Consider the following 24,503-nt stretch of genomic DNA (forward strand, 5'->3'; position numbering starts at 1 on the left):
TGGAGTTCGTTCGCTTCGAGGAAACACTCGAAACGAGCCATGTATGACCCCCATTTCTCCTTAGCTGGGTCGAATGGCGCTGGCGGTGTGTAGCTGGACATCGCTGCTTTCCGCCCCTTACTGACTGGGTTCGCTAATTCCTGGTTACTTCGCTCTTTCGGGTGACCTCGCTGCCTCGAGATCCCACCCTCGTCACCAGTGTTAGATTCGGGCAATAACGAGGCAGGAGACCAGATGAGTGACAACAACTCTTTAGTTTATAGTGAACCCAGCAAAGACAAACGGCAAAAACCCCTCTTTATATACAGTTCTGGCTGAGGCTTCAACCAATCAGCAACGTGCTATTTCCCGCCCAAATTTCCCTCCAAAACTTTTAAAGATACATTACACTGTGAGGTGGGTTGGGCTTAAGAGAGTCACTGGCCAGGAATCTCCTGGGGATTGGCCCAAAGTCACCCATCTGGTTTTCATAGCTGAGGTGGGATTTGAATTCACTCTCCTAATTTCTAGGCCTTAACTGCTAGGCTCAAAGGGTATTAAACTCGCTGCATCACGTTGCCATCATGTGACGTTTTGCAACTGGGCATGGCCTATGCGTGATGTATATGGCCCGCGGGCTGCCAATATGACACCCCTGACTAGACTGAACCGCTAGACCAGAGGTCTCCAAACTTGACAAGTTTAAGACTTGTGGACTCCAACTCCCAGAAGTCTTCAGCTAACCATGCTGGCTGGGAAATTCTGGGAGTTGAAGTCCACAAGTCTTATACTTGCCAAGTTTGCAGACTCCTGCTCTAGACTAATGTAAATTTTTAAAATATTATTTTAATTAAAAAAAAGGAGAGCTATCTGCAATTTCTGTGTTTGCGTGTGTGTCTGCGTGTTTGTTTGTTTTAGGAAAGTCAAGATGACTTCATGCTACACAACTGAAGTCTCATGACTTCCTTTTTGCATTGGCTTTTTTGGCTGCCGCCGCACACTGTTAAGAATATCTTGGAAAGAGGAGAAAAAGACTAGAGAAGGACTTTTGGTCACCCAGGAGGAGACAACTGACTATAATACCATTTTGTGAACAAAAAGCTTCTGTGGGCAGCTGAACGGCCACAGGCTGATGTCCTTATGATGCCCTTTTCTGTCATTTTGGTAAAATCTAAGCTTGGCTATGGATACCTCTGGATGAAGGGATGGAACCAGGAAAAAGGCGATAGTTTTACCCAAGGGTGAAATCCAGCAGGTTCTGACAGGTTCTGGAGAACCGGTAGCGGAAATTTTGAGTAGTTCGGAGAACCGGCAAATACCACCTCTGGCTTTCCCCAGTGTGGGGTGGGAATGGGGATTTTGCAATATCCTTCCCCCAGGAGTGGGGGAGGAATAGGGATTTTGCAGTATCCTTCCCCTGCTACGCCCACCAAGACACGCCCACCAAGCCACACCATACCCACAGAACCGGTAGTAAAAAAATTTGAATTCCATCGCTGGTCTTACCTCTCAGGAACCCAAGCAGGCTCCCTTTGCTCATGATTTCGGTGATGATGTAGACCACATCCCCGGCCAAGCAGATGGCGTAGAGGGATAGGATGTTTTTGTGCTTCAGCAGCCTCAGGGCCTCGATCTCGTTCCTGAAGGTATCCTGGCACCTCAGATCATCTGGGATGGCAGAAAAAAACAAAGGTAAATTGCTCCCTTCTGGTACAGCTCAGCTTTTGACTACTTTCTGGGTACACATGTAATCCTAGACTTACGACCACCATTGAGGCCTGTTGTAACTTCGAACCAGAGGTGGGTTTCAGCAGGTTCTGACCAGTTCTGGAGAACCGGTAGCGGAAATTTTGAATAGTTTGGAGAACTGGTAGTAAAAATTCTGACTGGCCCCGCCCCCGTCTATTGTCTGCCTCCAGAGTCCCAGCTGATGGGGAGGAAATGGGGATTTTGCAGTAACCATCCCCTGGAGTAGGGAGGGAATGAGGATTTTGCAGTATTTTTCCCTTGAAGTAGGGTTAGAATGGAGATTTTACAGCATCCTTCCTCTGCCACGCCCACCAAGCCACACCCACAGAACCAGTAGTAAATAATTTTGAAACCCACTATTGTTTCGAACGGCCGCTAAGAGAGCAGTCGTAAGTCGAGGACTACCTGTATAAAAAAAGGGGGTGGGCTTCATTTGCATGAAAAGCCCCAGCGGATGGATTGCGTCATCTGATTCTTTCATTTCTATGGCTCAACTTTACCTCTCTCTAACATCTTGATAGCCACTTTCACTTTCTCTTTCCAAAGTCCCTCGTAGACGCTTCCAAAGAAGCCAGAGTCCAACTTCCGGATCAGACGGAATTCCTCTTTGGGTCTCTCCCAATCGTCCCAGTGGGGCATGGCCTTTGGCTCCGGCTTGGGTCAAAAAGAAAAACTGCACAATACTAAAACTGCACAATTAATTTTCTCATCGTTCCCATCACCCATCTCCTTCCACTTATGACTGTATGACTGTAACTTTGCTGCTTGTATTCTTACGATTTATATTGATATCAATTGTTTCCTGATTGCTTATTTGTACCCTATGACTATCATTAGGGGTTGTATCATTAAGTGTTAAATTTGTAGCCTATGACTATCATTAAGTATTGTAAGTGTTGTACCTTATTGATGAAGGTATCTTTTCTTTTATGTATACTGAGAGCTTATGCACCAAGACAAATTCCTTGTGTGTCCAATCACACTTGGCCAATAAAAATTCTATTCTATTCTATTCTTATTTATTTATTTTGTCACAACAATATATATAAGTATCATACAAAAAGATTATATAGTGTATAAACATATATATGAGTAAATATTAGGAGGAATAAGCACATATATATATATATAAGAAGAAGAAAAAGAAAAACAATAGGACAGGAACGGTAGGCACGTTTGTGCGCTTATGCACGCCCCTTATGGTCCTCTTAGGAATGGGGTGAGGTCAATATTAGAAAGTTTTTGGTTAAAGCTTTTAGGATTATGGGAAGAGACCACAGAGTCAGGTAAAGTGTTCCAAGCACTGATGATTCTGTTACAGAAATCATATTTTCTGCAATCTAGAAAATCTAAGTTTAAATCTGTTGGTTGCTCTTGTATTATTGCAATTAAAGCTGAAGTAGTCTTTAACAGGAAGGACATTGCAATAGATGATTCTATGACTTAAACTCAGGTCTTGTCGAAGGCGACGGAGTTGTAAGTTTTCTAAGCCTAGGATTTCAAGTCTGGTGGCATAAGGTATTTTGTTGTATTCAGAGAAGTGGAGAACTCTTCTTGTAAAATATTTCTGGACACGTTCAATTGTATTGATGTCAGAAATGTGGTGAGGGTTCCAGACAGGCGAGCTGTATTCTAGAATTGGTCTAGCAAATGTTTTATATGCTCTGGTTAGTAGTGTGGTGTTTTTGGAGAAGAAGCTACGCAAGATTAGGTTTACAACTATTCTGTTCAACATATTATTATTGGACCTTACAGTTTACATTCAAAGGTACAAGGGCAATGGAAAAAAGGGAGGACCGTTTTTCACATTAATGACCATTGCACACGTCCCCATGGTCAGGTGATCAAAATTCGGATGCTTGGCAACTGACTCATATTTATGACGGTCGCAGTGTCCCGGGGTCAAGCAAAGTCGATGGGGAAGCCGGATTCGTTTTACCACCGTGTTACTAACGTTAACAACGGCAGCGCTTCGCTTAACAACTGTGGCGAGACAGGTTGTAACGTGGGGCAAAACTCACAACAACGGTCTTGCTGAGCGAGAGAAATTTTGGGTTCAGTTGTGGTTGTAAACCGGAATTATGTATCTCTCTCGCCCTGCTTTTTTTTTTGCAAAAACTTTGCTAGCTGAGGAACTCTGGGAGTTGAAGTCCACAAGTCTTAAAAGAGCCAAGTTTGCAGACCCTGAGTTAGAGCAAGGGTGGAGAACTATGGCCCCTTTACGTCTTTTTGACTTCAACTCCCAGAATTCCGCAGCCAGCCAGTGGAATTCTGGGAGTTGAAGTCCACAAGTCATAAAAGGCCCATAGTTTCCCACCTCTAAGTTAGACAGTGCTGACTCATGTATGATGCAATCTCTACTATGATTGGTTGCTGTGGGTATAAAGGGGGAGTTTCCCTTTTTTCCCGCCTTTTTTCCGTCTGTGTGTTCTGTGTACTGTTTAATTTACCTCAGGATGTTCCTGACTATCTTGTGTTGTTTCCTTCTGGATGATGATTCCGACCCACCAGAGCAGGAAAGCAAGGAATGTTGCGGCTCCCATCCCCTGGGGCAGGGGTCTGCAAACTTGGCTCTTTTAAGACTTGTGGACTTCAACTCCAAAGCTTCAAAAAGCTTTGCTGGCTGAGGAACTCTGGGAGTTGTTTTTTTTTTTTTTTAAATTTGCATTTATATCCCGCTCTTCTCCGAAGACTCAGGGCGGCTTACACTGTGTCAAGCAATAGTCTTCATCCATTTGTATATTATATACAAAGTCATCTTATTGCCCCAAACAATCTGGGTCCTCATTTTACCTACCTTATAAAGGATGGAAGGCTGAGTCAACCTTGGGCCTGGTGGGACTTGAACTTGCTGTAATTGCAAGCAGCTGTGTTAATAACAGACTGTCTTAGTCCGCTAAGCCACCAGAGGCCCAATAAGCCTTTTAAGACTTGTTGAAGTCCACAAGTCTTAAAAGAGCCAAGTTTGCAGACCGATAACATAACAACATAACATAACATAACATAACAACAGAGTTGGAAGGGACCTTGGAGGTCTTCTAGTCCAACCCCCTGCCCAGGCAGGAAACCCTACACCATTTCAGACAAATGGCTATCCAACATTGTCTTAAAAATTTCCAGTGTTGGAGCATGCACGACTTCTGCAGGCAAGTTGTCCCACTGATTAATTGTTCTAACTGTCAGGAAATTTCTCCTCAGTTCTAAGTTGCTTCTTTCCTTGATTAGTATTCACCCATTGCTTCTTGTCCTACCCTCAGGTGCTAACCTGTCTTTCATGAGTGGTAATGGGTAAACGTTCTCCACACAAATGGCGTTCAAATTTTTAGAGTCCATCTGGAGAAATGACATGTCCTTTTTTTCTCGGAACATCACAGGAGCGGCTACTCGCGGCCTAGCCGCTTGGATGAAGCCGCGTTTTAGGTTCTTATCAATAAAGTTCCATAGCTCCTCCAGCTCCCGGGGGGGGGGGGGTGTCATGGGGTAGATTTTTGGCTTTGGAAGTTTTATCCCCGGAAGGATTTCTATCTACAGTCTGTAGGCCTATGGGGAGGCAGCACCAGAGGTGGCTTTCAGCAGGTTCTGGAGAAACGGTAGCGGAAATTTTGAGTAGTTCGGAGAACCGGTAGTAAAAATTCTGACGGGCCCCGCCCCCATCTATTCTCCGCCTCCCAAGTCCCAGCTGATCAGGAGGAAATGGGGATTTTGCAGTATCCTTCCCTGCCATGCCCACCAAGCCACGCCCACCAAGTCATGCCATGCCCATCAAGCCACACCCACAGACCGGTTGTAAAAAAAATTGGAAACCCACCACTGGGCAGCACGTCAGAGGCCTTTTCACTAAACACCTCCCGAAGGTCCCAGTATTTTTTAGGAATTCTTTCCTCCCCTTCCAGGTGCTCCGTTGCAGCCGCAGCCACTTCGTTCGGCACCTTGGCCACACAATATGGGTTCTCCCTCTCTATCCTACACTGTTTAGAGCGAATGCTTAGCATGCCCGTCCTCCAATTTATTCACGGGTTCCATTTCCGGAGCCATGGCAGACCGAGCAGAAGGTCGTTCCATGCCCGGGGCCAAAATAAAGCTCAGGGTCTCTTGGTGATTACCCATGCTCATCACTATTGGTTCGGTTACAAAATGGGAGGGACCCCCAGCCTGCTACCATCCCGTCTAACTGGCAGAATGCGATGGGTCTGCTCAATGATCTTAGTCTTAGGCCCATCTTTTCCACAATCACGGGGCTGATAACACACCTTGTGCACCCCGAGTCCAGAAGGGCTACCATCTTCCCATGGGCCCCCGGTAGAAGGGACTTGTAGTTCCACTGGGATGGTCAACAGTCCCCCCCCTCAGATTTACCAGGAGGTCCTTATCTGAATCAGTTTAGAGAGCTGCCCTTGGTGGGCAGCTCTCTTCCCACCACTAGGGGTCACCTAGTAGTTCCACTGGGATGGTCTGTGGCTTTTCTCGCGGCCAGCGGGCTCGCCACGAGATCGTCCGGCCAATCCGCACCGGACGGAGTGAGAACGAAGACGCGAGTTCAATTCTCCTCGGGTGAGCAAGCCCCGAGCTAGCCCGAGACAAACTCTTTTATTGTGTATAGGTAAAAATGGGTGGTTACAAAAGGTAAGCAGGGGAGGTTACATATTAGCATATATTCAACACGTGAACACGTGACTGCAAGCACATCCACAAGCCTATGATTTTGGGAGAAAGATCATGATTCTTGGGAGGAGTTTTACCATGAAGTGGTTCTTTGTTCTCTGCTTTTTGCCTACGTGGTACAGCAAACAGAAATACATCTTGAGACATCCTGACTACATACTAATAAATCTCATATAATTGTGTGTAGGAGCAAACTTCTTTTGAAGCTCTATGAAGCTGACCTTATCAGAGAAGGAATGTTCTGTGGCTATCTCATAGGTGTTGTTACATTTACTGGCAAACATCTTTGTAACCTTGGCATCAAACAGATTTCTGCTTACATGATAACAATTAGCCAGACTTACCTATGCTGATATTTTTGCACATAAGCAATTTCTCAAAACTTGCTCATGCTTATATTTGCACATAAGTAATTTCATAAACAGTTTCATAAAGGGGTTCATATGGCATAATATCGCAACATCTCCTCTGTTTTTATTTTTTTGTAGGACCAGACAATCAGTCGGTTTCATGGTGGTGTAAACACAGATATTAGCCATACTATCCTTGTCTATTTCTTTTTCGTCAACCAGGCAGGAATAGTTAGGTGCAGTTTGGGTGTAATCATCTTCGAGTTCTTCAATAGCCAGTAAAGATAAACTTTTAGAAATTGTTCTAACAAAAATAGGTAGAATACAAGGTAAAATTATACATCCTAATGCAATTATACCAACTACAACTATAATAGCTTGTAAAACATATCAAAGTTAAGTCCCTTAGTTTTTTTCTTTGAGTCCTGTACAATGTCAGATGGTCAGTATAGAAGCAGCATTCTTCCTTTAAAGCCACACACAATCCACCTTCTTGGAGAAAGAGAAGGCCAAAGGAGCGATAAATGTCTCTTGTAGGAAGAAAAGAGTCAGTTGCCATCAATCTTTTGATGGTAGGGACTGATATGTCGACCAGGGCCTCAAGGTCTCACCGTTGATGTGGATGTTCGCTGCTGACAGAAATCTCAAAATACAAATCCTTACATGAATACATAAAACAAGAAAGAACCAAACTGTCTTAAAAAGTCTTTTGATCGTTACATGTTTAAAGACATGAGAAAGGGTCCCCTCCTCCTCCCTTTCTGGGTGAAAAAAGGCATTGTTGGAGGATTAGGGAGGGGGCCAAGGGGGAATAGATAGCTTGCATGTAGAACTGAAATAGAAACAACAAACATACAAATCTCAGTTTTGTTTTTTAACAAAGGTACTATATGGAAGACAGAGAAAAAGACAATCAATCAATACAAACCCAACTCCCACCCTTTTTATTTATGTGTGGAAGTTGGTCACTAACAAATCCATGCTATCAAAAACTTTCAAAAACAAACCACATTATATCTTAGCAAAATCACCATCTGTCTTACTTTACTCATACTTTTCTAACTTCCTAAAACTTTCTCAGCACTAGTATCAAAACATCCTCTTAACTCTCTCTTCACATACTGTAACCTTCTAATTTATCACATCCTATAACTTTCTAACGTATCTCTGAAATAGTTCCTAAAACAGGGCACATATTGTGCTGCTAAAAAAGAAAAAGAAACAATACAAACAGCAAATAAGGGTTTAAACTTTTGGGTGAGTCAGTTTATGTGGAAAACCTGAGTGCATTTTTCAAAAAACAGATAAGAAGATAGCCATTTGTCTGAAATGCTATAGGGTTTCCTGCCTGGGCAGGGGGTTGGACTAGAAGACCTCCAAGGGTCCGTTTCAACTCTCTTTATATATGTTAACAGGTTCAAAAATACAAAGCTAAATGAAACATTTTTAGTCAACTCAATGCTTTGAAAACATTTATAAATGTATAGGTTTAATCAGGCAGTTTAAACCTCAAAAAGTTCCAGAAAAAGGAAAATTAAAAATTAAAAGCAAAAGCAAAATTATATGCATGATTAAAAATTAAAATCAAAATTGTTTTCAGGATTGAAAATTAGAATCAAAATTGTTTCATGGTTAAAAAGAAAATATATCTGCATAGTTTTTACATAGCTTGTTATAAAAGCAATGCTTCCAAAAAGCCTAATAGTCCCTCCCTTCTCAGACAAGAAAGAAGAGAGAAAAAAAAATGGAGTGGGGGTGAATGGTTCTCCCCCGTAGCCAACCCTTTTCCCTGGCACTGCAAGGAACGAAGGGGGGGTAGTTAAGATAAGCCAGCGAGGAGAGAGAGAGAGAAAAAAAAAACTTTTAAAAATAGTCTGAGCTATCGCACCCATGGGGGAAAAGGAGGGGTGCTCTGGGGGAAGGGAGGCAGTGTCCAGTAGCTGAAAGGCAACAGGGAACTACAGCATTCTTTCTAGTTGAGGGATGGCTGAAGGGGACCGTCTTTAACCAAATACGGTCTGGTGTGTCTGGCTGGAACCCAAAGCACTCGGTCCGGCAGCTGGATGGCTGTGTAACCTCGACCCCAGGTGATGAGATCAGCAGGCCCTTTCCATGTCAGGTCAGGTAATTCGCGGTAGTATACCTGTGGTTTGGGTAGACCTGCAGATGGGGGAGGGGAAAAATGTCGCTCTGCAGCGGTCGCGAGCGGTTGTCCAGTTAAGTTTAAAAAATTCAACACATATAAACAACGATTCAAGGTATCTTGCACTGCTGGGAGGCCAGGGGCATTTTCCCCCTGTTGTTTGGTGTATCGGTCAAGGGCTGTTTTTAATGTCTGGTTGGCGCGTTCTACCAGAGCTTGACCTTGGCTGTTGTATGGAATTCCGAATTTATGAGTAATGTTCCACCGTCCAGAAGTCTGCAAATGCAGCACTGGTGTAGGCAGGACCATTATCTGTTTTTAGTTCTTTTGGGCATCCCAGCGATGCAAAGGTCCGAATACAATGATTGATTACATGTTTAGTGGCTTCTCCCCTTTGTGGGGTGGCCATGATGAAGCCTGAGAAGGTATCCACTGATACATGTAAGAATTTCCATGGAGCAAAGGATGGATATTGAGTAACATCCATTTGCCAAAGTTGACAGGCCACTGTTCCTCTGGGGTTGACCCCATCGGAAGAGAGTTACCTTGGCGGCTGCAGGTAGGGCATTGATGTATTATAGCAGATGCCTCAGCAACCGTTAAACCAAATTGTTTCATGAGCGCCTTTTTATTTTGATGAAAATAAGCGTGACTCTCCCAGGAGATTGGGAGAGAGAGACAGAACAGATAGTGAAGTACTAACAGAGGCAGCGGCAGCTGCAGCATCGGCCACATTATTGCCTTTTGAAGTATTCCAGGCAGAGGCTGGTGGCTTGAATGTGTGAAACATGAAAAGGAAGATGTCGAGCAGAAATGAGTGTTTGTAGTTTGAGAAACAAAGATAGCAGTTCTGCATCGAGGGAGGGAGCCAGATATGACTCATAGAGAGAGCTAATAATTTGAGTGACATATAGACTGTCTAAGATGAGATTGAAAGGTTCATCAGAAAAGTTTTGAAAAGCCAATATAGAAGCAAAGAGTTCTGCTCTCTGGGCAGATTTTTGAGGAGGAGTAATTTTAGTGTACCACTGACCACCTTTCTGCCAAGCACAGGCACCATAAGACTTGCTGCCGTCAGCAAAGACAGTGAGGGCATTAGGTAGTGGTTGGGGGGAGAAGGGGAATTCAGGAGAAAGGAATGGTTCTTAGAAGTAGCAGTCGTGGGTCTGGGGCGGATGGCAGGAGACTTCTCCTGGCCATTCGGCAAGTGCAAATTGCAATTCATCAGAAACAGACAACAAAGATTCCCAAATAGACAAAGAAAAAGGAACATATAAAATAGATGGTTCTATTCCAGCGAGGAGTTTACTCCTAGATCTAATCTTTGTAATGAGCTGCGCTAATTGTGTAGGCTTTGAAGTTAAAGAAGTGCGTGAAGTGTGAGGAAGATGAAACCATTCTAGGATTAGAAGTTTCTCCTCCTTTTGAACTAATGCCCCAGTAGGGAGCATTACAGTGTTGACAATGAGCATGCCAAATGGGATGTTAGGAGCAAGTCTGTCTACCCATATGTGTTTTAGGGTTAGATTGACTTGTTGCATGGCATGCGTTTGTTGATCGGTCAGTTGTATACGGTCTGATGGTTGAGAGCCTTGTGTGAGGGCTGTGAACAGTGGAGATAATTGAGCAGTGGTTAGAGCTGTGTAAGAGCGAATCCAATTCAGTGTCCCCAAGTATTGCTGTAGCTGAACTAAAGTGGGCTTGTTTGAAAGGTAGAGGGTTGGCACATTTGGGGCCGCCGCTGACCTGAGAACCGTATATCCTAAATAAGAGAAAGGGGGGTGGGATTGAATTTTTTCTGGGGCAACAGTAAGGCCACCCTTCTGAAGGGTGTGTAAGAGTTTTGGCAATTGCTGTTTGACTGTGCCTGGGGGCCCAGGCGCAGCGACAAGAATGTCATCCATATAATGATACACAAGAAAAGAAGGGAACAAAGAACGAAAAGGTTGGAGAATTTTATCTACATGATATTGACAAATCACAGGACTATTGATCATTCCCTGTGGGAGGACCTTCCATTGGTATCTAGTTGTGGGTTTAGCATTATTAAAAACCGGGACTGTGAAAGCGAATAATTGTTTATCTTTAGGGTGCAAAGGAATAGAAAAGAAGCAATCCTTTAAGTCAATGATTAAGAGGTCGTAATCTTTAGGAATCAAATTTGGATTGGGGAGGCCGCATTGTAGCGCCCCCATTGGGTGAATAATAGTATTGATTTTACGGAGATCCTGAAGGAACCTCCATTTTCCCGATTTCTTTTTGATTACAAAGACGGGGGTATTGTAAGGACTTAGGGAAGGCTCAATATGTCCTTCCTGAAGCTGCTCTTGTACAAGCGAATGAAGTGCAGCAAGTTTTTCCTGAGTTAGTGGCCATTGATCCACCCACACCGGGGTTTCAGATTTTAGGGAAAGAGGAAGCGGAGCAGGAGCAGAGAAAATCATTATCAGTCAAGAGTTAGTCTAGCGTGAAACTGCTGCATAAGATCTCGCCCCCATAAATTTATGTGCAAAGGAAGAATAACAGGCCTGACAAAAGCGATCGTGGGAGAGTCCGGGGATTTCACTGGAAGCCAATTTCTGCTGACCTGGGCGTGCTGAACGCCTCCGACACCACGGACTGCTGGAGAGGAGTCAGTGGGCCAGGCGGGGGGCCATTCTTCAGAGCGGATTACCGATACGTCCGCACCGGTATCTAAAAGACCAGAAAAGGATTGGTCCTGTATTACAAAATTGACAACCGGCCGACTTCTTAGTGGCTTCTGTATAGTTAGAACATCAGGCGGAAAGGAAGTAGTAATAGCGGGGGGAGAGGGGAGAGGAATCATAGTAGCAACAATATCCCCTTCATTAATGAAAACCTCTACGGTAACCATGAAAGCAAGAGCAAGAGAGGAAAGGTCTTCAGAATTTCGAAGGAAAGGTGAAGCGAGGACACCCTGCACAACCAAATTACGATGGGGAAAAATTATAGCAGGGGTGATTTCTGGTTCAGGGACAGCGATAGCAGGTTTGAGAGGAACGAAATAAACGGTTGCGGGGAGGGGAGCAATGACCGATTTAGCCGCTGTGAGTTCAATGATGTCTGGAGGTAATTCTGAGTAATCATCCTCAGCCTTGGGCGCGGGGCTAGCTGAAAACCCCTTATCTAGTTTCCCGAGACTGGGGGGGAGACATGGCAATTGCTAGCCCAGTGAAATCCTTTCTTGCACTTAGGACAGACCCTATTTGGTTTTCCAACTTGATGTCGGGCATCTGAAAGGCACCGTGGAGCCGGAGCATCTTGATTTAAAATGTCCGGCTTGCCACAATTGAAACAATTTCCTGAAGGACGTTGGCCCGATGGTTGCAAAGCAGCGGCCAACGCCTCCATTTGGAAGGCAGTGGAGCCAACCTTGCGACATGCTTTAAGGTAATCAGCAAGGTTCAGCACAGGATTGGAAAGGAGGGGATGAAGGATCTTCTGACAATCCGTATTCGCATTTTCATATGCGAGACGTTTGACCAATTCGGTCCTAGCCTCCTCATTGTCAACCTGGCGAACAACCGCTTGGGTCAACTTGTCAATGAAATCAGAATACAACTCATTGGGTTTCTGGCGGATAGAAGCAAAAGAGGAGACGGATGACTTAGGGTCATCCACTTTGAGAAAGGCAGATAAGATTATGGCATTAAGTGGAGGGAACAGGAATGGGGAAGCAGCTTGCAATGCAATGGTATTAACAGCACCTTCCCTAGAAGATGGTCAGCGGTGATGCCGGCCGGGAGGTTCAGCGGGCCACCGCCACTCTTACCCCTTGCCGCCAAACAGATTCAAAAATCAGAAATTGCGAAGAGGAAAGAAGCATAGAGGCAATATTTTTCCAATCTTCCGGAATCAATTCATGACCATTGGCCATGGAATTAAGCAAACCCCTGGTATAAGGACTCTGAATCCCATATTCTGCCACTGCCCTTTTAAGATCTTTAACCATTTTGAAATCAAGGGGTTGATGACCTCGAATTTTTTGATTAGGATTTTGCGGGTCATCTATAAGGGCAACAGGAAACATTTGCAAATCCTCTAAGGAAAGGTCCCCCGTTGCCATCGCTCTCTTCAGTCCAGCTGCGAGAGCAGAATGAGACGAGGTCTCCCCGTCCGCAGTTGGCGGAGGCGGAGGGGGGGCAGATGGTGGAGATGTTTCAGTTAAAGAGGCAATGTTGGAACATTTTACCTCAAGAGATTTTTGCTGCGTGGAGGCATCCTCGTATGGAGGTGGAGATGCAGCGTTGAGCGCCATGGCATCGCTCGAATCTCTGATAGCCTTTTCATAAATCTCCAGGCTAATAACAATTACTTGACAAGTTACAATCAAATCATGATTGGCTTTAGGGGGGTCATTTAAATATTTCAATATGCGCCCATTTTTAGATGTAATATCCCTGAAGGGGATAGCTGGGATATTTTGCCAAATGAATTTCAATAATTTGACTAGATCATTAGTTGAAATTGAGGGTAAAGGTTTGCCATGGTTCGTACAGATAATTTTTGCAGCCTTGACAAGGTCTCCAAGTTCTTGGAGGTGCGCAACCTGGCCCTTGGACAACCCTTTCCCCATACTTACTAAGTCTGACGACTGGAATGCCTCACTGGCGAAAGTATGGGGGCGTCAAGTCGAACAACTAGGACCATGGATCAAATCACGTCGGGGTCACCAGTTGTGGCTTTTCTCGCGGCCAGCGGGCTCGCCACGAGATCGTCCGGCCAATCCGCACCGGACGGAGTGAGAAATGAAGACGAGTTCAATTCTCCTCGGGTGAGCAAGCCCGAGCTAGCCGAGACAAACTCTTTATTGTGTATAGGTAAAATGGGTGGTTACAAAAGGTAAGCAGGGGAGGTTACATATTAGCATATATTCAACACGTGAACACGTGACTGCAAGCACATCCACAAGCCTATGATTTTGGGAGAAAGATCATGATTCTTGGGAGGAGTTTTACCATGAAGTGGTTCTTTGTTCTCTGCTTTTTGCCTACGTGGTACAGCAAACAGAAATACATCTTGAGACATCCTGACTACATACTAATAAATCTCATATAATTGTGTGTAGGAGCAAACTTCTTTTGAAGCTCTATGAAGCTGACCTTATCAGAGAAGGAATGTTCTGTGGCTATCTCATAGGTGTTGTTACATTTACTGGCAAACATCTTTGTAACCTTGGCATCAAACAGATTTCTGCTTACATGATAACAATTAGCCAGACTTACCTATGCTGATATTTTTGCACATAAGCAATTTCTCAAAACTTGCTCATGCTTATATTTGCACATAAGTAATTTCATAAACAGTTTCATAAAGGGGTTCATATGGCATAATATCGCAACAATGGTCAAGGGTCCCCCCCCCTGGGACTTACCAGGAGGTCCTCATCGGAATCAGTTTCGGATTTGCTGTCATCGGTGCTGGTCGGAGTTCCCAGCTCACCCTGTTTTGGGGGTGCAAACTTAATGACTTCCACTCTTTTTAGGGCAACCTCGCGACCCTTGGTGGGCAATCTGTCAGCTCTCTTCCCACCACTAGGGGTCACCTTGGATCCAAGCTTTGCAACACATTCAGCTGCGCGGTGACCATCTTTTCCACATCTGAAGCACATGATGGACTTCGGCTTTGAGCTGGCGGGTCTCCCAGTGCCTTTCGGAGCTCCCTTGTAGGACAAGGAGGGGGCCTTGCTCCAAGTGCGACCAACGCGGATACGATCTCTGGCCAAATCAATCTCCACATCTGCAGCCAGCACATACCAGGCCTGCAGCTCGCACGGGGCCCCACGCAAGAAGCAAACCATATAGACATCTTTATTGAGGCCATCTTTGTAGATTTCCAGCAGATCTACTTCTGGCCACCCTCTCATGTAAGGCACTAGCTCGCGAAACTCCTGGGTATACTCTGCCACCGATCTCCGCCCCTGATGGATGGATTTCATCCGCCTTCTGGCCCTTGGCCCTGCTAGGGGGTCCTCGAATCGTGTTCTGAGAGCTGCCATAAACTGGTCGTAATTTCCTAGCAGGGGGGAATTTTCGCTGTGAAGAACCGCCATCCAATCAGCCGCCACCCCCTCTAGAGCTCTGGTCACACATCTCACCCGGGCTGCGTCGGAAAGAAAATCCTCTCCCCAGTCTTGCATGTGGTTCCATACTTGAGTTAGGAAGCACCTCAGTCCTTTGGGATCCCCTCCATATTTTCCAGGTAAAGGGGGAATTTGGGGTTTTTTCTGCCTTCGTGGCAATGCCTGCTCAGCAGGGGGGGCCTGGCCTGCAGTAGTTGCTAGGCTCCCCTGGGTCTTGCCTTTGTCTTCCCGGGCTCCAGCTCTTTCTTCAAAGCATGTAGAAGTTTCAGCTCCGCCCTGGGCACGTAGATCTCCTCCCCTGACAGACAATCCCTGGGCAGGCAATTCATAACTTTCACGAGCTCTTCGATTCTCATAAGCCTCTCTCAGCAGCTGTACCGCTTGGGCAATCAGGAGGTCTTCCTTCTGTTCTTCCTGCCAGGCAAGCACTCCCCCTCGGTATCTGGTAGTTGTCACTCCAGGGGACGTCTCCCCCGGCTCTGGTAGCCTTCCCACTCCAAGTGACCATCTGGCAGGTTTTTCTCCTGGTAGGGCTTTTGTGGAGGCTATCCACCAGCATTCAGCTTCCTCCTGGTCTCTGCCTTGAGTAGACCAGTCGTTCTTCTTTCCAACGCCTATGGCATGCCTAGGCTTACCTGAGTCCCGCAGGCTCACACCTTCCTCCGTCCGTCTGGCAGGTTTTTCTCCTGGGTGGGCTTTTGTGGAGGCCAAGCACTGAGCTTCCTCCTGGCTTCTGCCCTGAGTAGACATCGTTTGCATGTCCCTGGTCCCTACGGTAGGACAGATGCCTCTGTGGGTTGACTCTTTTTTGGCAGATTTTGCCTAATGCCTAATATTTGCCTAATGTTCGCCTAATGCCTTTTTTGGCAGATTTCGCCTTTCTCAGCTACCTTCTCAGGAAAGGAGGACTTTTGAAACCATTAGCATTCCAAAAGGCACTTTTACCGAGCGAACGGATTGCAGAGAAATCAGGCGGAGCCTGAAAGTTCCCGCGCAAAGCGTTTAAGCTAATTTCCGCTGTTCAGCCCCCACCCAATACACCCATGTCCACAATTAGCCAATCCAATGCCGCCAAGGTGTTGTGAGAACTCCGAGGTAGGAGGGTGATAACAGGCTGCAACCGGCTGGGAGAGGAGGCATCCTGCTGGCCCGCTTTTCCTCCCCACTAATTCCCCAGGCAGTTTTAGCAAAAGGGAAAGAATGCAAACCATTCAACCCTCAAGATGCAGCCCCCCTCTCCTTTAGAATAGCAGCGTTCCAGCAGGGACCTGACAGGTTGCAAGTATTATTTTCACAGCTGTACACAGCTGAGCCCGTTGAGCTTGTCGATCAAAAGGTCAGCAGCTCGGTGGTTCGAATCCCTAGTGCTGCCATGTAACAGGGTGAGCTCCTGTTACTTGTCCCAGCTTCTGCCAACCTAGCAGTTCGAAAGCACGTAAAAAATGCAAGTAGAAAAATAGGGACCACCTTTGGTGAGAAGGTAACAGCATTCCTTGCGCCTTTGGCATTTAGTCATGCCGGCCAGATGACCACTGAGATGTCTTCAGACAGCGCTGGCTCTTCGGCTTTGAAATGGAGATGAGCACCGCCCCCTAGAGCCAGGAACGACTAGCACATATGTGCGAGGGGAACCTTTACCCTTATCCTGCCTAACAACCAGGGCCCTGTTTAAGGATGTGCTTAGGATCCTTAAATTCCTAAATCATCCAATGTAGCCCACAGAGATCCTATTTCCTCTGACATCGCTGATTGATTGCTGCCTCCATCCAAGGAGATCCAGTCGCCAAGACAATGTTTTCCAAACTTGGCAACTTTTAAGAGGTGTGGAACTTCGACTCCCAGAAATCCACAGCCAGCATGGCTGGGCGTGAAGAATTCTGGGGATTGAAATCCAGAAATTTTAAAGTGGCCAAGGTAGAGAAACACTGTGCAAAGGTGAGCAGAGTGCCCCCTGGTGGAAATATCAGCTCGCTTCAAAGGCAGTGGCGGGGAAAAAAGTGTGGTTTAAGACCCCGAGGCACAAAAATAAATTCAAAATATCAACATTAAAAATAGAAATAGAGAGGCCTCTAAATATTCCATTCCATTCATTCTGAAGGAGGAATCAAACAAAGAATACTAGAAATGACTCCCTAGTTGTATTTTTATATACATACAGTAAATACATGTCACTTCCCAAGCACCTGAATTTTCATCACGTGACCTCCAGTGGTTGTAAATGCGAGGACCAGCCACAGGTCACTTTTTTCAGTGCCGTTGTAACTTTGAACGGTCGCTAAATGAATGCTTGTAAGTCAAGGACTACCTTTATCATTACCCATCTCCTCTTAAAGTTGCTAAGGTTGAGACTGGCTTGCACATAAACAATAGCAATAGCGCTTAGACTTATATACCACTTCACAGTGTTTTATAGTGCTTTTTAAGCGGTTTTACAAGTGAGCGTACTGCCCCAAACAATCTGGGTCCTCATTTTACCAACCTCAAAAGGATGGGAGGCTGAATTTTGATGCTTTGAAAAAAAAAATCGAAACATAAAATACAAATTAGATGGACATGACCTTATAGATGACCCTCACTCTGTCAAGGACCTTGGAGTACTCATTTCTAAAGATCTAAGTGTCAGAGCCCACTGTAACAACATTGCCAAAAAGGCACTAAGAGTTGTTAACCTAATCTTGCATAGCTTCTTCTCTGGTAATATCGTATTACTAACTAGAGCATACAAAACATTTGCTAGACCAATTCTTGAATACAGCTCATTTGTCTGGAACCCGCACTGCATATCGGACATAAATGCAATCGAGAGAGTCCAGAGATATTTCACAAGAAGAATCCTCCACTCCTCTGCTCGCAATAAAATACCTTATGCCACCAGACTCCAAATTTTGGGCTTAGACAACTTAGAACTACACAGACTTCTGTCTGACCTAAGCGTAGTACATAAAATTATCTACCACAATGTCCTACCTGTCAATGACTACTTCAGCTTCAACCACAACAATTCATGAGCAAATAATAGATACAAACGCAAGGTCAACCGCTCCAAACTCGATTGCAGAAAACATGACTTCAGTAACAGAGCGGTCAATGCCTGGAATGTACTACCTGACTCTGTAGTTTCTTCCCCAAACCCCCAAAACTTTAAGCTTAAACTATCTACTGTTGACCTCACCCCATTCCTAAGAGGTCTGTAAGGGGCGTGCATAAGTGCACCTGTGTGCCTACTGTCCCTGTCCTAATATTCCTTTTTACTTACTCTTTTCATGTATCCAAATTATGTTTATATTTTTACCTGTTATCTTGTATATGATTGACAAATAAAAATAAATAAAAAATAAAAATAAAATCAACCTTGAGCAGGTAAGAATCGAACGGCTGGCAGTCAGCCGAATTAGAATGCAATACCGCATTCTAACCACTGCGCCACCACGGCTCAAACAATGCAGATAATATGCACTAGATGAGTGCAATTGATACATGCCACACATGCATGCAACCGGTTCATACCATGTACAACTGTGCAAGTTCCCCCCTCATTCCCAGATGAAGATCGGAAGCTGTAGGTCAGAGGTGTCCAATTTCGGCAACTTTTAAGATTTGTGAACTTCAACTCCCACAATTCTCCAGCCTGACATGCTTTGGCAACTTGCTGGCTGGGGAATTCTGGGAATTGAAGTCCATGAGTCTAAAGTTGCCAAGCTGCAAGCATTCTCTGCCCAGCCCTCTCTCACCTTGTAGCAAGGAGCCAGAAGTTTCAAGCCGTGAGTAAGAACCTTTTCCTTGTAACACGTCACCAGGGTGAGCAGGTCAGGGAACGTCCTGGTCCCGTTCATGTAGAACCTCCCCTCGCCGTTTCTCAAGATCTTGTAATGTCTGGTCAGGTGGCCATCGCGGACTGTCAAATCGAGGAAAGCAAATTTTTAAAAAAGCAAGGGGAACACTATTATGGGGCAGGGGATTCGGACCCCCCCTCTCTTTAAAGGGTTTTGATCACTTCCTGTTCCCGTAAGAAAGAGGGGATAAGATGCTGGCTTGCTGGGGGCTACATTCAGGGGTGGGCTTCAAAAATTTTAGCAAGGGGTTCTCTGCCTGGTTGATGGGTGGGCGTAGCCATGGTGGGCGTGGCTTATTCAGCCTCCTGCACCATGGGAGGGGGGCATTTTTACCCTCCCCAGGCTCTGGAGGCTTTCCTCGATTCTCCGGGAGGGCAAAAACGGCCTCCCCAGGCTCCGGAGGCCCTCTGGAGGCGAGAAACAGGCCCATTTCCAGTCTTCCCGAACTTTGGGTAGGCCCGTTTTTTACCCTCCCCAAGGCTTGGTACACATCCTGCAATTACTTGCATCCAGAAAGGGCGGCATGAATTTAATAACAGCAGCAAGGCTGTTGATTGAACAATACTATACTGTCAGACTATTTACTGAATCTGCACTACTATTAATCGTTTCATAGTTCCCATCACCAATCTCTTTCCACTTATGACTGTATGACTATAACTTGTTGCTGGCAATCCTTATGATTTATATTGATATATTGACCATCAATTGTGTTGTAAATGTTGTACCTTGATGAACGTATCTTTTCTTTTATGTACACTGAGAGCATATGCACCAAGACAATTTCCTTGTGTGTCCAATCACACTTGGCCAATAAAAATTCTATTCTATTCTATTCTATACTGGAAGAAAAAAGAGTTACCTACAATAGAAGAATGGATATTGAAAGTTACTAATTTGGCTGAGATGGCTAAAATCCCAGCTTTTTTGAAAGACAATACGCAGGAAAGATATTTAATTGAATGGAAAAAATGGATTATTTACAAAACAGATATCAGATTAAGAAATATCAGATTGCCTTTGAATAATTAGGAAGTATTATTTTATGTAATAGGGGGGTTGGGAAATGAAAAGATTTGGATGAGGTTAATTGGATTAGAAGGGAAAATTTTATTCTATGTTTGGTTTATGTATAACAATACCTTTTGATTGACCCGGGAAGCCGGGGAAGGGGTTTTGTGGGGGAAAGGGGAAAGGAAATGTTTTTGTTAAAACTTTTTCAATAAAAAAAAAAACAGAAAGGGCCGCGTGGGGACTCCTGGGAGGGGAGGGGAGGGGTGGACGGGGCCAGCCAGGAGTGAGATCTGGGGATTCTCCGAACTGCACAGAATCTTAGCTAGAGGTTCTCCCCAACCCCTGCAAACCCCCAGCTGCCACACCGCTGGCTGCATTGTGGTGGAGAAGAGCAAATGAGGTGATTTGCAGAATATTTCTCCTTTGATGGTGACACATCCTGTTTGCAACGGGTGGGGGAAAGAAAACTGTGTTCCAGGGGCTAAGGGGTAAAGAGGATCCTGGAGTAATAAAAGAGGATTGTTTAGGAATTGAGCACATGGCGACATCTAACCAGCCTTGACTGATCCGTAAATCACACTAAGCCAGGTCAGAGCTGGCTACTATTTGGATGGGAGACCGTGAGGAAATCTTCTAGGCAGGGTTGCAAAATCAAAATATGATCTTGGAAGAAAGGGATGGCCAACCACTCCAATCCAATTGCCCAAGAAAACAAGGGTGTGTGCACAAAGCCTTCCTGTGCCTTTAGTTTACCTTTGGGAAATTGGCAAGGAGACGCAGACATACCTATTGAAAATGTTTCCAATTCTTGCTCAGTTTGAGTTGCCTTGTAGGAGAGGAATGGGAAGAAAGAAAGAAAGGAAGGAAGGAAGGAAGGAAGGAAGGAAGGAAGGAAGGAGGAAAAGATGGAGGGAGGGAGGGAGGGAGGAAGAAAAAGATGGAGGGAGGGAGGGAGGAAGGAAAGAAAGGAAGGAAGGAGGGAGGGAAGGAGGAAAAGAGGGAGGAAGGGAGAGAGGGAGGAAGGAAAATATGGAGGGAGGGAAAACTCTTCTTAAGAGTCGTTTTAGTGGATGAGTCAGATCTCCCGTTTCTATTCTAAGCTGCTCCTAGAGGCCAAAAAACTCTAGTCATTACGGCCGCTCCTCACCTTATGACCGCAATTAAGTGACTCACGGCTGATTTTACCACCTTTTTTTTTTGGATACAGTTGTTATGTGAATCAGTGCAGTTGTTAAGTGAATCACGCGGCCATTAAGCAAATCTGGATTTGCCCATTCTGACTTTGCGTGCCGGAAGCCAGCTGGGAAAGTCACGCATGGCCATCACATGATACCCCCACACCCCCACCCGAGGCATTGCAACTGTCATAAGTACATGCCATTGCCTAGCGGCTCGATTTTGATATCGTGTCCGGGGGAGGCTGCAATGATTGTAAATGAGAGCCGATTGTCATTTTTCCCCCAGTGCTGTTGTAACTTCGAATGGTGACTAAACCCAAGGGGGTCAAACTGAAGGTCTGGGGGCGTTGCTTAGACCCAGCCTGTGAGGTCGGCCTGGAAAAAACAAAGGATCACCCTGTGGTGCCTCTGCCAGTGAAAACCTGCTCTGTCTTTGCTGGTGGAGGGCTATAAAAACAAGCGAATGTATATAATGTATATATAGTATGGAACGTTGATCCGAAATATATATAAATGACACAATCTGCTGAATATGTATAAGAATTATATAAAGGAAAAAATGCAATAAAAATTATTTCTATTAAAAAAAACGAAACGAAAAACCAAACGAAAGTAGAAATGTTTCACCTTTTTTTGGATTTGAGCATGCAAGAGGGGATAGGAAAAGACAAAAGGAAAGAGGAAAGACAAAGAAAAAGAAGGGAAGATGGGAAGAGAGCAAGGAAGGAGAAGGAAGGAAGGAAGGATATAATGAGAAGTGATGGAGGGTCTCAGGGAAGTCCTACATTAGCACTTGGCCACCACAGCAGAGGTGGGTTTCAGCAGGTTCTGACCAGTTCTGGAGAACCGGTAGCGGAAATGTTGAGTAGTTCGGAGAACCGGTAGGAAAAATTCTGACTGGCCCCGTCCCCATCTATTCTCTCCCTCCCAAGTCCCAGCTGATCGGGAGGGAATAGGGATTTTGCAGTATCCTTCCCCTGGAGTGGGGTGGGAATGGAGATTTTACAGTATCCTTCCTCTGCCATGCGCACCAAACCACGCCCACCAAGCCATGCCACGCCCACCAAGCCACGCCCACAGAACCAGTAGTAAAGTTTTTTGAAACCCACCACTGCACCACAGGTGCCCCCGACACGAGTCCTGCCTGCCATGGCCACACCCATCCCGACCACACCCGCCATGGCCACGCCCATCCCCTGGCCCTCCGAGATCAAACACAATCCCTCATGCGGCCCTCAAATGAAATCAAATTTGACACCCCTGCACTAAACAAACAGCTATAAGTCGAGAACTCCCGGTGAAGAATTCAGAAAAGAACTCAAGAATCCGGTATGTTTTTCTCAGCCCAAAGTCTTACCTGAAAGCACGAAATCCGCTCCAATTTTCTCACTGATACGAACCAGGAACGCGCCAGATTTATTCTTTTCCGACATCAGCCGAAGTACCGCTTCCGAACGGGAGATTTGCCCAAAGAACCATCTATGGGGAGAGAGAAAGAGAAAAAGAAGAAATAACCAATTGTATCAGTCCCATGTCCATCGATTCTAACAATCTTTTTCAAAAGGGGGAGGGGGGAAGGAGCTGGGGATGATGGACTAGAGAACCCTATATTCCTGTTCTTCTCCAATTTCTGTGACATCATTGCCGTGTCTGCAGTCTCCACTTCTATACAGCTTGGCTGACTGACTCGAGCCGTCTGCAGGTTGCTTTCTATGTGTGGCAGCGATGTGCAGCGTGGGATGGATTTCCCAGCAGGCTGGTTGTGTGGGGCTGGGAGGGAAAACTGGGGGAACTGGTGTGTTTGGGGAATGGTTGCTGAATTGGGACTTTTGTCCTTTCCGTGAAAAATTGTCCCAAAATTGCCCATGAAATATTGTTGGTTATCTTTGGGAGCTGGAAGAAGATTCTCATGATGAGGTGTGTGTGTGTGTGTGTGTGTGTGTGTGTGTGTGTGTGTAATTTCAATGATCTAATTTAGTGCTTTTCAACCTTGGCCGCTTTAAGATGTCTGGACTTCAATTCCCAGAATTCCCCAGCCAGCCATACTGGCTGAGGAATTCTGAGAGTTGAAGTCCAGACATCTTCAATTTGTAAGACAGATAAACACTCTCTGGATGCCCCTATTCCCTTTCAATGATGTGTGGACTTCAACACATTTTAAAATAGCTAAGATTGACAAACACTGCTGTAGTCTCTCTGGGTGCCCCATTTCCCTGCCAGTTATGATTCAAACCATCTGAAAATGTGTCTGGATTTCAAATTCTCCTTTCAACCAATGTTTACTCGCACAGAACTGCATGAAGTCCCCAATAGCAATAAGCACTTATACTTATATGCTGCCTCGCGGTCCTTTATATCATTCTCTGCGCAGTTTATGCCAATGTATTGACCCCAACAATTTGGGTCTTCATTTTAATGACCTCGGAAGGATGGAAGGCTGAGTCAACCTTGAGCTGGTCAGGATCGAACTGCTGGTAGTGGGCAGAGTCAATCTGCAATATTGCATTCTAACCACTGTGCTGCCATGGCAATGGAATGAAATCGAATTGAATTGAATTGAATAGAATAGAATAGAATAGAATAGAATAGAATAGAATAGAATAGAATAGAATAGAATAGAATAGAATAGAATAGAATAGAATAGAATAGAATAGAATAGAATAGAATAGAATAGAATAGAATATAGCAATTGGACTTATATACAGCTTCACAGTGCTTCACAGCCCTCTCTAAGTGGTTTACAGAGTCAGCTTATCTTTATAACTTTGGACGGTCACTAAATGAACAGTTGTGAAGCAAGGATTACTTGTAAGTAAAAGTGAGTTTTAACAAAGGGTCAAAGTTTAATAGTAATAGCACTTAGACTTATATACCGCATCAAAGTGCTTTACAGCCCTCTCTAAGCACTTTTACAGAGTCAGCCTTTTGCCCTCAACAATCTGGATCCTCATTTTACCCACCTCGGAAGGATGGAAGGCTGAGTCAATCCTGAGCCGGTCAGGATCGAACTTCTGGCAGTGGGCAGAGTTAGCCTGCAATACCGCCTTCTAACCACTGCACCCGCCAGAGTTCCTTAAACTTAGCCACCAAAACCCATTGAAGATTTTTGCAGCAAAGAAGCTAATGCTTTGAGTCGCAGCCTGCTAGTACTTACGGCTCCGTCTCTACCGTCTCTTTCTTGGCAAGATAGCTGTAGGGAACGTAGCCTTCCTCGCATCTTCCCCCCAGAGCATCCACCTGCTTGGCCCAGCACCATTCCCCGGTCTTCTGAATCACTTGGAACAGGTCCCCTGCTTGGAATGTCAACTCCGTTTCGGTTCGGGCTTGAAAATCCCACAAACTGATGTGTAGGGAACATCCGGCTCCCGACACCGGATTTGTCTTGCAAGCCATGGCAAGCGTAGGATTGAAAAGAGGGAACAAATCAATGTTGGTTTGTCTCCTTTCTGTCTTTCCCAGCTGCAAGTCCTGTTCACACCAGCAGTTTTGCAA

General features: G+C 45.2%; 1 protein-coding gene across 2 annotated transcripts in view; it reads right to left on the minus strand.

The window, feature by feature from the left end:
- Positions 1-24,503, minus strand: part of PTK6 (protein tyrosine kinase 6) — a 45,114-nt gene extending 20,611 nt beyond the window's left edge. Inside the window, exons 1-5 of one of the 2 annotated variants that reach the window (XM_058177428.1) lie at positions 24,166-24,503; positions 22,369-22,490; positions 18,718-18,881; positions 2,229-2,382; positions 1,486-1,647 (exon numbers count right to left, since the gene is read on the minus strand). In XM_058177428.1, the coding sequence (XP_058033411.1) occupies positions 1,486-1,647; positions 2,229-2,382; positions 18,718-18,881; positions 22,369-22,490; positions 24,166-24,404 (841 nt within the window). In that variant the 5' untranslated portion in view covers positions 24,405-24,503. The other variant, XM_058177427.1, reaches the window with a different exon arrangement.

This window comes from Ahaetulla prasina, chromosome 3 (genome assembly GCF_028640845.1).
Source record: "Ahaetulla prasina isolate Xishuangbanna chromosome 3, ASM2864084v1, whole genome shotgun sequence".
Classification (NCBI taxonomy): domain Eukaryota; kingdom Metazoa; phylum Chordata; class Lepidosauria; order Squamata; family Colubridae; genus Ahaetulla; species Ahaetulla prasina.